Source organism: Lytechinus pictus, chromosome 13 (assembly GCF_037042905.1).
Source record: "Lytechinus pictus isolate F3 Inbred chromosome 13, Lp3.0, whole genome shotgun sequence".
Lineage (NCBI taxonomy): Eukaryota > Metazoa > Echinodermata > Echinoidea > Temnopleuroida > Toxopneustidae > Lytechinus > Lytechinus pictus.
The window spans coordinates 14,474,679-14,491,690 of record NC_087257.1 but is presented as its reverse complement, the minus strand read 5'-3'; the positions used below and the strand labels follow the sequence as shown (position 1 = coordinate 14,491,690).

The 17,012-nt window shown below is 36.4% G+C and overlaps 1 protein-coding gene across 2 annotated transcripts; it reads right to left on the bottom strand.

Annotated features, from left to right (window-relative positions):
• Nucleotides 1–2,234: 2,234 nt before the first annotated feature.
• Nucleotides 2,235–15,337, bottom strand: LOC129275041 (proteasome activator complex subunit 3-like). Of its 2 annotated transcripts, none has more exons than XM_054911815.2 (9): nt 15,173–15,337; nt 13,295–13,327; nt 12,209–12,271; nt 10,489–10,605; nt 9,801–9,840; nt 9,092–9,273; nt 7,882–8,004; nt 6,163–6,249; nt 2,235–5,229 (listed from the first exon to the last, which is right to left on the bottom strand). In XM_054911815.2, the coding sequence occupies exons 1-9, from the start codon at nt 15,194–15,196 to the stop codon at nt 5,149–5,151; spliced, it is 750 nt and encodes a 249-aa protein (XP_054767790.2). In that variant the 5' UTR covers nt 15,197–15,337; the 3' UTR covers nt 2,235–5,148. The 2 variants fall into 2 exon arrangements, with proteins under 2 accessions (XP_054767790.2, XP_063964856.1); XM_064108786.1 differs by having other exon boundaries at nt 15,182–15,310.
• Nucleotides 15,338–17,012: the final 1,675 nt, after the last annotated feature.

Here is a 17,012-nt window from a genome sequence, read left to right as displayed (position 1 = left end):
GGGGGCTGATTCAGCCCCCCCCCCTCGACATTTCGACCCAAAATTACTCAAAAACGTGAATTTGTGTACAAATCCAATGCAAATAGTGTTTTTAGCCAAAATTCATAAATGTATCATTTTTTTCCTTTTACTGCTTAAAATCAATTATTTTATCTTGTTTATGGTCAAAATAAAGTCCCCGACGATTTCCATTGATAAAACAATAAAAAACAAAAAGTCGAAAAACAAAGAAATACATAAGAAATTTAGAAAACAATAGAATACATAAGAAAAAAAATGTGATGTTGAAATTTTTGAAAAATAAATTTGATCAGATGCCTATCTAGAGTATGTGAAACAAAAAATAGCATTTCAGGGGCATTATTTTATTAATTACAGCAAACATGATTTTACGCATAAATTAGCATAATTAATGAGCAATGAGATTTTTTGCTGAATTGGATATTAGTTTTGTAGAAAATGCCGTGGGTAATGCGCGTGCCAATATTTTGTCGCGATCGACGGCCGAGATCATAAGGGGGGGCTGAATCAGCCCCCCCCCCCCCCGGTCTTAGGCGTTGAAATAGCCCAGTCTATTTAGGGTTAAAACAAGGAGAATAATCTTATTTGCTATAGTTAAAATTGATCCATCAATTGTAAAATTGCAACAGATTATTTGCAATTGATTGCAAATATTTTCTTGCAACACCCCAATAGAGCCATTGGTACACTATGGATATCAACTACCGGTAAACTTGTAACTTGAATAAGTTGATTTGGTCTAATGCCAATTTGTCTGATCACCATCTCGTCTACTATCATTTGGTCTATCATCAGTTCGTCCACTATGTGGTCTAATTGCCATCTCGTCCACTCATTATTTCGTCTAATAACCAGTTTGTCCAATAGCCATTTAGTCCATTAACCATTTGGTCTAATTGGATAAGTGTTAATTTGGTGAAATGAATGAAAAGAAAATGGGTATTCGACTGACAAAATGGTCGTGGACGAACTGGTGATTAGACAGTGATTATTGGACCAGATGGTTGTTAGACAAAATGTTGATGGACAGAATGAAGGTAGACCATGTGATGAGAGGACGGGTTGGCAATAGACGAATTGGCAGTTTACCGTTGATTTTCCATATAAAACTGAATATTCGCCCAAGTCAGAGCATTTTTTTAGACCTGGGGCCCCGTAACACAAAACTTAGCAATGATCGTAGAACATTTTTCTACGATTGATTTCATTGACTACAATGTACGATCAATCGCTAACTTTTGTGTTACGGGACCCAGATTATGCAAAATATTTTCTAAGTTTTTTTTTTTGACAATTCAAACAGATTCCTATGTACCCAAGTCAAGTGATTTGAATTTGATATTCAGAGTTGCCTGTAGTAGGTAATCATATACAATTTGGTCGAGTGTTTTTTTTTTTCAATATGATTAAAAAAAAATCCTTTTCTTTTTACTTGAAACTCAGTTGGAGTGGTATTAATAATTTTGAACCAATAGTTTGCATTCTGACAAGATGGATTACTGCAAGTGTTTCCAGATATGGGTTTAGCAGACCTGCCAACCTCTGGGAATGAAAAAGTGTATTCTGTGATAAAAAAAAGTGTATTTTTCACCCAAAAAGTGTATTTCATAATAAAATGTGTGGCGCACTTGCTCATCACGGCGCTCAAGCTGCATGCAAGCTAAAATGCGCACTGCTCTTGCAGATGAAAAAAAAACAACATTTAAACATGTGTATATCTCACCCTGGTTTTAACAAAATGATTGAAAAAAAAACCAAGTTGCCTGAAATTACATTGATCTTACAACCATATTTGTGTACGTTTTATGAAATAGAGACATATAGAGATGATTTTTTTTTTAATTTATTTTCTTATTTTTACAAAAACGTATTTTTTAAAGAAAAAACGTATTGCCATATTTTGGTTGCAAAAACGTACTGGTTGGCAGGTCTGGTTTAGTATAGCAATTACTTGATATTCTAAGTGTACGAGTATCAATGATTACTCCACCCATTATACAAGAGGAGCTTGTATCAAACACACTAGAGCTAGGTTAAAAGTTATTCCTTTTTCTTTTAAAATATTGTATGGAGTTTTGCCGGCCTTATGCCCTCTATTACATCCCTGGTTCATCATAAGCCGTTTGTTTCTTTTGGTTACAGTCGGGCATAACAGGAGATACACTTTCAGTGATACTATCAAATGCACACAAAAACATACAATGATGGGATGGTTGTGGTTTACAGGCATTTTATTACTTAAATTACTCTTGCTTCAAATGTACACATGGAAAAAAAACATGGCACCACAATAAAAATAGGGGGAAAAATAAAAACTGATTAAGATGGCACAACGACAGAAGGGGACTCTCAAAAGATTACCAGAGATTGAAAATTGATTGAAATACATACATATACATATTGTGGATTAACAGGTTTGTGTGACAAATCATGTGTGCATATATAAATGGTCTACAGATTAAGAGATTTTACTTGATTAGGAAAATCATTTTTTAGATAAAGTTCATAAAAGACAGGGTTTGTTCTAGACATAGCAAACAAAACATGGTGTGAAATCGATTAAATAATCCATGAAATACATTGTGATAAATAGGGTAAAAATCAGAGACACACAAACCTGCGGTGAAGTGATCAATATCAAAGACATCATGATTGATGAGATTGTACAGGAACTATAAATCATAGTTAAAAATACTCAGAATCATAAAATACACTTGAATATCAAGATGATACAAAATTTATGTAAAGAAGATGGAGTAACAAAGTGTGACGCCATCAATTTGCCAAAAAATAAAAATAGTAATAACAAAAAACTAAAAAATTTCACGCCACAATTTGGTACTCCATTTCAGGGTATTGGATACTTTAATTGGGTGATTGTTAAGTCTCCACTTTGACTTTGGCAGGGTTCCCACAGAAATTTGAAAACAGAATTCCATGTCTTTTCCATGACTTTTCCTTGACTAAATTGCTGCTTTCCATGACTTCCCGTGACGTCCAGGGAGTTATGTAGAATTTGGGAAAAATGGAAATCATGAACACCGATTATAACAGCAGAGTACATGTATGATCACAGAGTATGAGAGTTGCAAGACACGACAAACTGGAAAGCTGCCATAGCCAAGAGGTAAATGCGATTCCATGACTTTTCCATGACCACAAATTTTTCCAGGATTTTCCGTGACTGTGGGAACCCTGCTTTGGTCAATTCATATGATATCCTTACAATGTACTGACGCTGGCCTGGTTTGGGAATATCAATGTTTTTTAGTAGAGGGGATGCAATAAGAGGGTGGAGCTTCCTCATGAAGATTTCAATCCATGTTATATAGCAAAAATGGTAAAACCCTTGTAACGCCACTCCAGAAGGAACTGAGGGTGCTTTGTGAGGTTTTTTTAATTATTATTTTTTTTTTAAATATCTCTTGGTACATGAAATTAAGGCGTACAGTAGTTCTTAACTCCATGTACACCATAGGTTGCTGTTGAAAACATGGAACACTTTTAGGGATTATGAAACAGTGGTGTGATTGGTCACAAATAAAGAGATCTGAAAAAAAAGCTGAAGAGTGTTGAAAAAGTCTGAAATAGAAAGAGCTTCCGTACTTTTAGTACAGAGAAAAGCCAAAAATAAGCTGAAATTACGCTGAATAAAAAATAAATATGAAATCAGCTAAAAACCTGAACTCTCAAACCCCTGATGAAATGTATATTTGTGGTGATAGCAATAGTAAGTCGTCTTGGAAAAATGTAATAGTAGTTTGCCAATTTGTCTACACCTACATATACTTAAACCACTTTCTGTTTGGTCTCATTGAACACGTTTTAATCCTCGTTCTGTCTACATGTATAACCAGTCTATCTATAATTATTTTGTCTACTAATATTTGGTTTCTCACTCCTTAGTCTGTTCAAGTTGTTGAACTGTTTACAAACCAAATTTTCATTTGACCAAGAACAAACTAAAACTACACAAAGTGGAAATAGAGTACCGAAGTGATGACATCACAAACAACTTTTTTTGGCACCACATTTAGGTTGTAGAGGTTTTTCATCATGCTCTACCAAAGTATGGTATCAAACACGCTGATATGCAAAGTGAAAATTGATGACGTCACACTTCGGCACTCTATAAGACCAGGCATGAAAGTAGGAGCAACTCAGTATGAGACCAAGTGATAATTTTACCAAATTGGGTTGGATCAAACCATAATTTGATCAAGTCGTCTTATCCGTGACAATCTGAGAGTCCCGGCTGAGAGTGAGACCACCTGCTAGAAGACCAAGAGGATAAACTTATTTCCCTGTGAGTAATACTTGTGCATTCCTAATAACTTCAAGGCTTGTGGATAATAAGAAGCGATGCCTTGGAATATTGTTAATCTTTGATTGGTACTGATAATAGTGTCCTAACACCACTGAAAATGGTTCCACTAAATATGGCCGAGTCATTAATTTTTTTTTTTTACCGCCGACTTTATCTTCTTTGAGCAGAGACCTGGGAACTGGTGTATTTAAGAAAAATGCATTGGAAATTCAATATTGGAACATCTGTAAATGTCAACCACTTGAAGACCTATAATTCCTGATCTTGGTCTAAACCCTTTATGTGATACTATACATCAAGCCTTTAATCAAACGAGCAAGACTATTTCCATAGTGCAAGCTGATTGTTAATATTAGATAAACCTTTAAGGAAATTTAGTTCTTAACTGGTTGACTGTCAAAGTCTTTTGAATCTGTGAGTTTCTAATGTATTACTTGAATTCCACCGGTCTGGAAGAAATTATACCAGTGACTGACAGCATCGTTTGGGCACTAATTGACCAGTCTGTTTGACTCAGCCCTACCTCAGAGGGTTATAATCTTAACCCAGTGGATTCTGTAATTCCCTGAGGCTTTGTACAGGGATAATCCAATTCAAGAAGGCAATTGGTTAACCTGTTGACTCTTGAATTCTGTCATTCACATATGTTTTGTACAGAGATTACACAGTTCCAGTAGAAAAAGAGTTAACCTGTTGACTACTGAACTCTGTAATTCCCATAGACTTTGTGCAGGGATCATCCAGTTCTGGGAGGCAAGGGGTTGAACTGTGTTGGTTGGTAATGATTGATGGCGTTGTCCTCAGTACATTGATTCTGTGTTGTTTCCTCGAGGTTTCTTGATCTTGTCTTTGTTCTTCGTTATCACATCATGAAGGGAAAGCTATAAGAAAATCATAAATCATACAAAATATATTCACATTTGTCAAAAGGGTATCAAGACAATCACAATGCATAAGCCTATGGAAGGATATTCACAATTTTTTTAGTTTATGTGTAGGACTCCCTTATTAAGCAACAATTACACATCCACTTTAAACAGTGCCATCTCAAGACCGACAACTACAAAACCTTGATCGTAATCTAGGATGCCACATTTTTATACATAGTCTTCAGAATACTCTCTAAAATTCTGGATAACTCTCTAATGATATTAATAGTGATACCACAATATATCTCAGGGAAAAACCCCAAAGAAACATGTTTTTAGTATGCTTCCAGGCATTCCTGTTTTACAAAACTTATCCTTAATCTACCACTACTCATCATACCCTTTATGTCACTAACTCACATCAGCGAAACCTACTCCATGCCGACCAAATATATTACGTAAATTCCAATGACTAAAGGCCACCGCACACCTTACGACCCGACTGGTCTACGACTGGCTTGCGACTGAGTGAGTAGAGATGAATCGCAAGGTAGTATTAAGCCTCGACACCGCACACCTTGCGATCCGACTACTATGCTGTCTGCGACTCACGCATGCACTTTATGCCATAGCAACTGAAAAATGGCGCTTACTACTGCGTGTGCGCGTTGTATACCATACACGCGTCGTGCAACTCTGCTGTCTGATTGGCTGGAAGTTGGATTGAGCTTGCGATCCAGTCATAATGATTCGACATGTCAAATCCTTACGATTTTCCTTACGACTCTCAAGCTGACAAGAGCTGTGATGTCACATCTCCCCTCAGTCGCAAGCCAATCGTAGACCAGTCGGGTCGTAAGGTGTGCGGAAGCCTTTAGTGTCAGTCGCTTGCGAGTTGGTTTCTTTGACCTAGCATTTATGAGAAATCTGAAAATATCAACTCACATATGTATTTCTCAACTCAAGGCATGTTAGACGAAGATTGATGAATTCTTTCTCATCGATTTCAATTACACTCCTCCTGTAGTCATCCTAAGAAAAAACATACAAAAAGGAAAGATTTACAAACATGCACTAACAAAGAGACTACAGTTTGAAGGTGCTGATTTTGTACACATTTTTGAGATTCATTAGTAAAGCAAGCAAGAATGTAATACCAAGGAAACTGGCTCCAAGACAACAACAACTATGAACTCATAATGTAAAAGAAAAAAAAGTTACAAAAAAGGATTTCCATCCTGTATCACTTGACTCGCAATTATTCTGACTTTGTCTTTGCCTACAACTACATGTAAATGAACAGATAGAAATGTTTAGGAGAGTGTAAAAATCAACTCGGACCAAATGATGTGCTGAAGTGCGCAATGTAGCTTCTACATGTTGGGTTATGCCTCAATGTTTTAGCCAGCATATACCAATGTAAATACAAGTATGGCAGGCCGTTTTAACCGTTAATCTGATTCCATGGTATAAAGATTTCAATTGTTATTATCAGGAAATTGATCAATTTTTTCTATAAAAAAATAATTTATTGATATCAAGAAATTGTTCTGTATACTAAATTACTAACAATGGAAATTCTTAATATAGGATAATATGATTAAACATCTGGGGCCCGTTTCATAAAGGAATTGCAACTGTTGTAACTCTGTCATTATGGCAACTACCATGGAAACCTTGATTTTGATTGGCTGCTGAGCCCTGTTACCATGGTAGTTGCCATAATGGCAAAGTTACAACAGTTGCAACTCCTTTATGAAACGGGCCCCTGGTCATAAATACAGCTTGGGATACAATACTTCGACCATGCTATTTGGGCGCTCAGTATGAAAGTGGTCAAATGATTATTTTCAAAACTGTACATCAGTGTGTGCTGGAAAATTTGTGCAGATGAGACAGCCCTTTACAGGATTTAATCCACTTGTACGAGCTTGATCCCAATGCTTGATTGACTTAGTAGGCATTTGGTACAAAATTGATTGCTACACTCTGGCAATGAATACCCCCTGCTCACCAATGCATGAATACATTTACTCCCAAAATAGTATCAAATGATCAACATTTAGGGGGGCAGATAATTTTTAATGAATGACAATGAAAATTTGATTATATGCAACATTTATACAGAGCTAAATACAAATGTTTCTAAGCACCGTATATAGCATTACCCTGGCTTAAGTATAGCTGGGTTATAAGGCAGTTTTTAACATATTGAGGAATGAATTCCAACTGGGTACAATTTACTTCACCTGGGATGAGTGCAGCAAATATAGATCAACAGATACATGTAGGTGAAGGGCGTCAGTGCCAAAGGTGGGAAAATGAACCCTGAACCTTGTGATCTACAGTCCGGAGACATAAACACTAGACCACAGCAATTATAGTGGTTTTGTTTTTATCATCAGGAGGGCAATTCCATAAAATATGTACATCCGACCCCCTATATGTGGGACCTTCATGACATTTTCTGTCTCTGATTTCTTGTTCTTTGGACAGTCTGTAATGCTCTCAAATGACCATGACTTGGTCAGTTTATGAAGTGAAGTAAAACTTGAGAAAATGGGGGTCGGACTTGCAAAAAGGTTGATTATTTTATGGAATTGCCCAGGACATAAAAATAGGACACAGGACCTGACATAGCGACAACTTTGGCTATTGACTTACCACATGAGGGTACTTGGCGACCTTGCTGACTAGTTTCCCTCTTGTGATGTAATACCGTGATATCTGGTCAAGGTACGAAGCGGCCTCGCTCTCTACCTGACGAAGTTCACTTAATGTGTCTTCCTGTTAAAAGTATTCAACGTATTCCAGAAAAGAAAACTTTTAAGTTCATCAAACATCACTTAAACTGTATCTAATTTTAATCCAATTTATAGATCTGAAAGCCACTAAATCCCCCAAAATTGGGTTCATACAGAAATATTTAAGAAAATCTCCTACTAAAAAAAATTAATTGTTCCTTTAAAAAATAACCACAAGAACTTGAATTAACAATGCCTCTTGTTTTTCATATCCTTCGTTTTAATAGGGAAAGCCTATATCCACATTCTTGGCAACAATAAGGCACCTCTCAAAAAGTCTGCGCCATGCCCTTTGAAAGGAATAACGCCATAAAGCCGCTGTGTCCTTAATAGCGGCTTTCCTTCATTCTCCATTGTTTGTCAATGATAACACGTGAGGGTAAGCAATAATGAAAATATGCCTTTGGAATTCCTGCATGCCTCAAGTATCACCCATTATGAAAGATGATTAGTTACTTAACTACCATTTTGGTCCACATCTGCTTTGTACATTTGATCTTGTCACCAGATGGTCTAATCTCACTTTGTCTAGAACCAATTATGCCAGACCTATTGGCCCGTATTCTGAACTCTGGTTTAAATTAAACCCTGGTTTTAAATTGTGGCTTAACTATGGATAGCCAGTTGGGGCAAAAATCCCTAACAGTACAAATCCACTTTATTACCTAATTTGACACTCAAATTGCTCATATTTGTCTGGGAAATATGATAACTGAAGTATTTTTCTTCATTTGAAAGCAAAAAGGAACGAAATAGTAAACATAAGAAATATACAATATAAACAGATATTGTGAAATTTTGGCTCCCCATAATTTTAGACCAGAGTTAGACTGTGGTCTAAGTTAAACCTGACTTTAGAATACGGGCCATTGCATTTAACATCCACTTTGTCTTACACCACTCATTCTGTATGTACTGAAGACCAAATGGAAATTAGACCAAATGGCAACAAGACCAAATTGACAGTTATTAGACCAAATGGCTTTAGCCCATGCTGTATATTGGCTATCTGAGAAGAATCCCAACTGCTCGTAACTGTAGATCTATTAAATGTAAACCGATTAGCCTACCTGGACGGAGACTCCAAAGTTGTTGCCGTCTTCGATCCTTGGAATCTGTAGCTGGATCCACATCTTCAGCGTGTTACACTGTTCTATGAGGCAGCATATCTTGGGTTTCAGGATATCTATCAGATCAGTTAACTGCGTGTTGCATGGTACAGATCCTGCAGGCAGAGAGAACACCTTGCACCCTGTAGGATCGGTGGTAGAAGGTCAAAGGTGAACTTTTGAATCAGGTTGGTAACAACAAATTCAGAGAGGCAACATACATTAGTCGATCTACATGTAGAAAGCTACATCATTGCTCATCGAAGGTTTTGAATCTGCAGACAAAGAAAACACTTTGCAAACTGCAGAGATGAAATGAATAAAGACCTGTGAAATTTGCATCAGGTTGAGGTGACTGTATTCCAAGGTTGATATTACTATTTTAATTATCATCAAGTGAATGCATTTAGGTCATATAATGTAAATATGATAGCAATGTGAGTGTAAAGCACCATTGCAAAGGTGTCTAACGGGGCAGGGTACTTGTTACCTATATACATATGTATCAGATGAATGTATAGGAGCTCAAATTAATTCAAAATTGATCAAGTTTTGAATATTCCTTTTCAACTTTCCTCATACTGCAAACTATTGTTAAGAGACAAACTTCAGTAAAATGGGTATTAAGATGACTGCATTTCTTATAGCTTGTGAATCTAATTTTTTTTACCTTGTACATCATTCTGTGTGTCGTGCTTCCGTTTCTTTGCCTGTATAAAGAAATAAGCATACCAGGATTTCAATCAAATGCAATTGAAAATGAATAAACAGTGTGTATCAATGGGTAAACAAACTTCATGGTTCCAATGAATCTAATGATTAGTATCTGCCAGAAGTATAAAAGAACAACTCATCAGCTTTACATAGATACCTTTATTTAAGCTCTGACACCAAACATGACACAATACACTGATGGTTAATACAACAGCTGCAAAGTTTGTTTTGTGCATGCTTGGCCAATAACCCTGAGATGAAAACTTTAACTGAAAAGTTTTCTTTCTTATTTCTGGGATAGGTTACTACCCAACTCCCTTTTAAAAGGGGTTAAGCATGAGGGGGAGGAAGTATCGATGGCCAGAGTGCAGAGAGAAAGGCATTGCTCAGTATTAGTTAATTGATTACTTGTAAAATGCTGCTTTTAATTTGCTTCCTTGTCAAGAATTGATTCGATTGGGTTGAGTAAGCTTTATATTTTTAGATATAAACTTGGTGTAAAACAAGCATCAAAGTCAAGAAAACAAATACAACAACAAGAAAAGTTTTGAATTTTTTTTGTCTGTGATGTTTACAAACGGCTGTGACAAGCTACTGAAATCCTTGCTTCTGATTGGTTGACAATGATAGTATGAAACACTTACATGTGGTTTCAGTGCATCGTCTACATCATCAGAATGGTTTAGAATGACTGGGGCTGGAACTGGAATGTTGATACTCGTCGTGACCTCTGACATCCGACTTAGTCTAAACAAATCACTCTGTAAAGAAACATTCAACAGACACTATTATCATCATGCAGGCAAGTAATAATTAAATTAATCCAATGCTAACAAAGTCCATGGCCATGGAAAATTGGCCGGTCAATCAGACTATGTAAACTGGATCATTCTTGAAACATAGAATTGTGATTCACAGCATAAATGCCTGCTCACTGGGGAATCAGTGACACATATTAACAATCAATTAACCTTTTCGCAAATCACGCTCAAACAAACTATCCATTGTTTCCCTCCCTGAAATAATTCGGCACAGAGAGGTTCATGGCCAAGCACACAAAGACTTATAAGAGGCTATCAATTTCTATGATTGGTTGCATTGATTCTGTATGATCAATAGTAAATTGCTAAGCTTTAATTATGTTAATACAGGGACCTGAAAAGGGAATTCCATGTATACACTAAGTGGCTTGGACTTTATACAATCTACAACTGTATACACACATTATAGACTGAACCTCATAAATTCATTTCAAATATATGATGGGAGGACCTAAAGCTACGCACTTTGTTTACAAACGATAAAAACTATGCCAGTTTTAATATTTTAGCAAATTATCTTTCACTAATTTGTGTCAAACATTCTAAAGATCGTTAACCAAGAAGAAAATATCACAAAACCCGCTAATACGAAAATCCCGCTGTGTTTTCTGAACACCTCTTGATTTTGCCGCCCGATGTAGAAGGGGTCCTAAAGCTACGCACTCGATTTATCATGCAAAAAATAGTATTTCCTCTGCCTCAATTTCTAAAATATGTTCATATTATTATAGCATAATATGAAATTAAAGTGAATATAACTCCAAAATTCCAATAGTTGTGGATTTTCTCTGCATTTGACCAGACCTGCCAACCTCTGGGAATGAAAAATTGTATTTTGTGAAAAAAACAACTATATTTTCCCAAAAAAAGTGTATTTCATAATAAAATGCATGGCGCACGCGCTCATCGCAGCGCTCAAGCTGCATGCTAGCTAAAATGCGCACTGCTCTTGCAGATGAAAAAAACAACATTGAAACATGTGTATATTATACTGTATATCTCACCCTGGTTTTAACAAAATGATTAAATAAAAAAAAGTTACCTGAAATTACATTGATCTAATAACCATATTTGTGTAAGTTTTATGAAATATGAAATAGAGACATATAGAGATGATTTTTCTCAATAAATTACGATTTTGTAAAAAAATAAAATAAAAAATAATGGTTGGCAGGTCTGCATTTCGAGATTTACTGCAGCCTCTATAGAAAATATTGAAGAGGAATTGTTTGTCACTCTGCAGTCACAGTTCGAAACACAGAGTGCGCATTTGCCATTGAAAACTGCATGCGCGATGAGTGATGCGTAGCATTAGGACCCGCGTAGCTTTAGGACCCCCTACCATACAGTTGAGAAAAGCAACTGATGTAAGAGGCAATTTAGATTTCAAGCAACATTAAGAGGAGTTTTACAAATGGTTTAAAAATCGACAGATCGACCAATTGCGACAGGGTAAGGGGGAGGGGGTTGAACGATAGAGCTGGAGATGCATAATATGAATGAAATCAAGAACAATTACCAAAAGAATTTAAGAAATTCTCACCTCTACTAATTCCCCTAACTCTCGAATCTTCTTGGGGAACACAACTTTCACTAGATTCTCTGACTGATCGGCGATAGAAAAAGGGAGAAAAATGAAAAATTATGATCATTTTTTGCTTGAAGTTCAAACATTATTGCACTGGGGACTGTTTCATAAAGCTGTTCCTAAGTTATGCATCATGAATTATGCACACTTAGGGAGCATTTCATGAAACAAAAGGTCAGTAATTTTTATCATTACATTATACATGTAGGCTACAGAAATACTTGCATCTGATTGGCACATATCTGCTGATCAGTGAAAACTGGTGATATATATAAGATGCTTCATCCCCAGTTCTTGAGATTTAGCAAAGGCAGATTTTCCCTTTCTTAACAAAGTAGGAGCGAATGTGAATTCCCTACTATTTAAAGTTAGATAAATGAAGTTTGCATTCAGATGCTTATTAACAGCAATTTCAATCTGAAAGGGCCACTTGGGTGTTTCATAAAGCTATTCGTAAGCTACAAGCAACTTTATAAACAACTGCTCATCCTTTTTTAGGAGCTTAATCAACACCAATAATAAATTGGTGCACATAAGTATTACTGTACTACAAGAAAGGATCGCCACTCGTTTGTGAAGTGAAGTCACTCATGAGAGCTTTGTGAAATGTTTCAACTTGGTGATTATATGAATAAAACATGATTGAGAATCAATAGTGAATCTAACTTGTTAAACTAAAACAAGCAACTCCAAGGACTAAGTACATGTGTGGACAATGATATGCCATTTAACAAAACAAAATCATCAATAATTAAATACTGGACACTCTTTGACATCGTCTTAGGCCTGATTAGTATCAGAAAGTGTTCAACTAAATCAATCTCTTGCAATGCAAATTTACAAAATGTCAGTATACAATAATTAAATATCTGAGCATTGAATCAAAAGCTAAAAAAAAATCATATCAGCCCCTATCCTAGCTTTCCTGGCGAGAGAATAGAGAGGTAATTTTCAATTTGTTCAATTCTCTTGCAATCAAGGTTGAGGTTATCAGGCCTTACAAAGTAATGGATCTTTGACGAGACTCTGACTTGATCTTACCATTTCATGTAATTTGTCCTTGCATTCAGTCACCTGGATAAAGAATCAAACAGAAAAAATGAAACTAAAAAAAGGAAAATAAACATTATTATGTAGCTGCCACACGATAGAGTTGGATCTAACGTTAAGCCCGTTTAATCAGATCTAGGTCCTAATTAAGTTTGGCAATTCCCCCTCCAGCTAATCAATGTCTGCATGTCTGTGGCCCCGTAGTCTGTAGACATGCTCTCTCAACAATATCGCCATCAAGACCATCTGACCGTTGTCAATCTACTTTTTGCATTGGAAATACTAACAGAAAAGAACTTGGAATCGCAATTTCACTCGATAGATTTACAGAGAGCTTGATTTTTAGAATGAGAGCACAACACGTTGTTAACCCCCTAATGGTGGCTGCACAATAGCGAGCCGTCGACTGTGTACGAGGAGAAATTTAAAAAAAAAATCAAAAATGTTAAAAAACTCCTCGAAACAGACGGCTGCCAGCCGTCTACCAAAAATGCAGCTTACTGTAGCGGATCAATGCGGCCGGAACGGCGTTACAAAAAATACATTGTATGCGAAACTTTGCATTTGCTTTGGAACAGATTTGTCTCTTCTTTTTTTCTTGATAAGAAGAAAATGCTTTGGCAAGGCCTTGGATCAACTTTCTTTGTTCTTTTTCTCGAATAAAAATGTTGTCTTGCCCTTTGAATAGGGTGTCTGGAGAAAAAAATTATTTTTCTTATTTCAAGAAAATATCACATTTTCTTTGTGAATTTGAAGAGAAATGACCTTCAGACTGACAGAAATGTAACATTTTTGAAAAAAATCAAATTATTGGCTGCAAAAAAGAAGAATGAAATTAGGTCAATTTTCAGCATTTCTCTGCCATAGACTGTGTAGTTAAGAAATGGACACACACAAATCCAAATTTTTAGCTTCCAAGAGCTGTTATAAATTCATTATTAATGCCAAAAACTTGTCCATAAAGAGTCCAATAGGATTTTTTATGCTCTATCTGATGGTATGATTTTTATAAAGATTTGGAAACCAGATCACAATGAAAAATTGCGACAAAGTGAAAAAAATTGTGCAAAACAGAAATTTCATTTCCCCATAGAAAACGCATGGAGAAATGGCAATCTCAACACACACAAAAATAAGGGTTAGCAATTTATCTCTAAATCCTTATTTCAAATGATCACATAAACTTGTCCTTACTGTCAAAAGAAGCCCCTGAATTTTCTCTTTCCATACATGCCAAACACAAGTTAATAATCAATTCAGATCACATTTTTCTAGTAGCCTGAACTTCCCCGAAAAAATGTGCCATATTTTCCCCTAAATTAGCCTGTTTTATGCTGACACTTTTCAGTGTGGCTTCAGACACCCTACTTTGAATGGAAATTTATTAGGAATAGGAGTGTAAAAATGGGGGTCGTCTCCGCGGCACATGCATGTACCCACCACCACGCATTATATGCTGTCTGAGTGCCCCCCCCCCCTCCCGGTTTCTTGCCAGAATCCCAATCCCCACAATTGATTAACACGTCAGAGACCATGGCCTGGCATGGCATGGCATGGAGACGGCCGGTTCAATAATTCAAACTTGACTGATGCATCACTTGCTTCCTTTTGCTAAAGTTGGGCAGTAGACTAGATCTATAACTTAAGCCTATACTGGGCCGCCCCTATACTGTCTAACAGTTAACTTGTTAGATATAGACTAAATAAAATAAAAACGTTGTTGTCGACGTTATGTGGCTCGTTTACCAGAAATACCACGCAGATATGATAGTACGGGACTGTGATGAATAACCTGCATACTCGGTCCTTTAGAATTTTCTTGCCAATTATTTGAATAAAACATGAAAAATTTTATAATTTCAATCTCACCTCATGTACCTCATCAGTAGCCATGGTGATATTTTAATTCTTAGTCCAATATTTGTCAAAATCAAGGGATTTTACGCCAGCAGATGCCTTTCACCGACCATTAAGTATTAACACATGTGTCACGCATGCGCATCCGATATCGCGCTCGAGATTTATCGATAGGGGATCGGAGGGGGGGGGGGGGGGGGGGGTGGGGAGGGCAATTACAGCCGGTGTAGCGGCGGATTTGGTTCCACCGGCGGATACCGTATCCGCCGGCAGATATCGTTCTAAATGGCCGATATCGTTTTTAATGTAAATTGAATTATTATCTGTATAAATCTAATCAACATGAAAATGGTCTATGTTCCCATTGTCAGGTTCCTGAGACAATAGAACATTTTTTACTACAATGTAAGAAAAATGAAAGAGAAAGGAGAATTATGCAAAGAAGCCTGAAATTAAACAAGCCAATATCATATCTAGCAACATTATTGGGAAGAAATGCAGATTATAAAGTTATCCTGAATTACGTGGAAAAAAACAAAGAGATTCGAATAAGAATATTCCACTGATCTCTCTCCATCTCTTTCTCTCTCTCTCTTCCTTTTGTTCTGATGATTAGTGACAATCCTTAGACTACTCAAATTGAGCTTCGACCTAGCTTCTTATATAAGTTTGCATACTATGAAGTACAAAAACGCACAATTTAATGGTGGTGGTAACTAATCATAATTATATTGCACCTCGCTATATGACAGGTCAGACTAGTCTAACGCCGAGGACATTGATGCGGGAATTAAGCAGCTAACTCGGAAACGACCTGGCGCAGATAATCTACCAGATTGAAGAGCGCCAACTTAACTCCAACACCAACCCTAATCGGAACCATATCCGCCAGGTTTAACGCAGCTTGATGTTTGCAGATTTGGTTCCTCGGCAGATTTGGTTCTATTGACTATACGTGTAATATTGACTTGGACAGACAACCTCGGCAGCGCGCACATGCGCGGCTCTGGCAATGTCGATCGCAATGGGGGGGGGGGGGGGGGATTTTCGTCCGCCTTAAGTGAATTTTTATTCAGGGGCGGATCCATACAGCTTTTGACAAAGGGCTCGATGGGGGTGAGGATTAATAGGAGAAATAATGTCTCGATATTTCATGTATTACATAGACCTGGCATGCACATACGCCAAAACTTTGCTATTTATTATTATCAGATTTTGATGAAATTTTCATCATATTTTGTTTTGTGAATTTTTATACTATTTTCAGTCCGCAGTATGCATCGATCTCTTTAACTGTGCCTTTTCACACCATGTTTAGTGTCAGTTTGCCAGACTGTTTGGCGAAAATTTGCACCCCCATATATGCCTATAGGTTTTTGAAACTACAAATGTTAAGAAAAATTTCAACAAGTTAAAACTTCATATTTCAAAATAAATGATGCAAATTAGTGTCTGAAAATACATTTTGCTGTTAACTCATATTATTGCTTGTAGAATGCTTATTTTTGGTGAAAACATAAATTTGACATTTCTAACAAACATCCCCCCAAAAAAGAATGTCAATACATAATTAATTTCTTATGTAGTTTATTGTAGGCCTATTTTTAAATTTCTCATGTATTTTTATAATTTGTTTTTTCATTCTTTTTTTTCTTCAATATATTTGTTAAGGGATCTGAATCAATTAAAGAGGACCGGAAGTTCACTCTGACAAAAGTTAGATACGCCACTTACTGTTTGGTGCTCCGGCCTAATTTACCTCTCATCATCACAGAAATTTTAAGATCAATATGGGATCTTTAGTGAAATATAATTTCTCCTTTATATGTATTTATTTTTAAAGTATGATATG

What these genes read in the sequence shown, in the direction of transcription:
- LOC129275041 (XM_054911815.2), bottom strand. Translation starts at nt 15,196, where the DNA reads ATGGCTACTGATGAGGTACATGAG. An exon ending in AGGACAAATTACATGAAATG is followed by an intron (nt 12,272 to 13,294) that starts GTAAGATCAAGT and finishes ATCGCCGATCAG; the next exon opens with TCAGAGAATCTAGTGAAAGT. An exon ending in CACACAGAATGATGTACAAG is followed by an intron (nt 9,274 to 9,800) that starts GTAAAAAAAATT and finishes CCGATCCTACAG; the next exon opens with GGTGCAAGGTGTTCTCTCTG.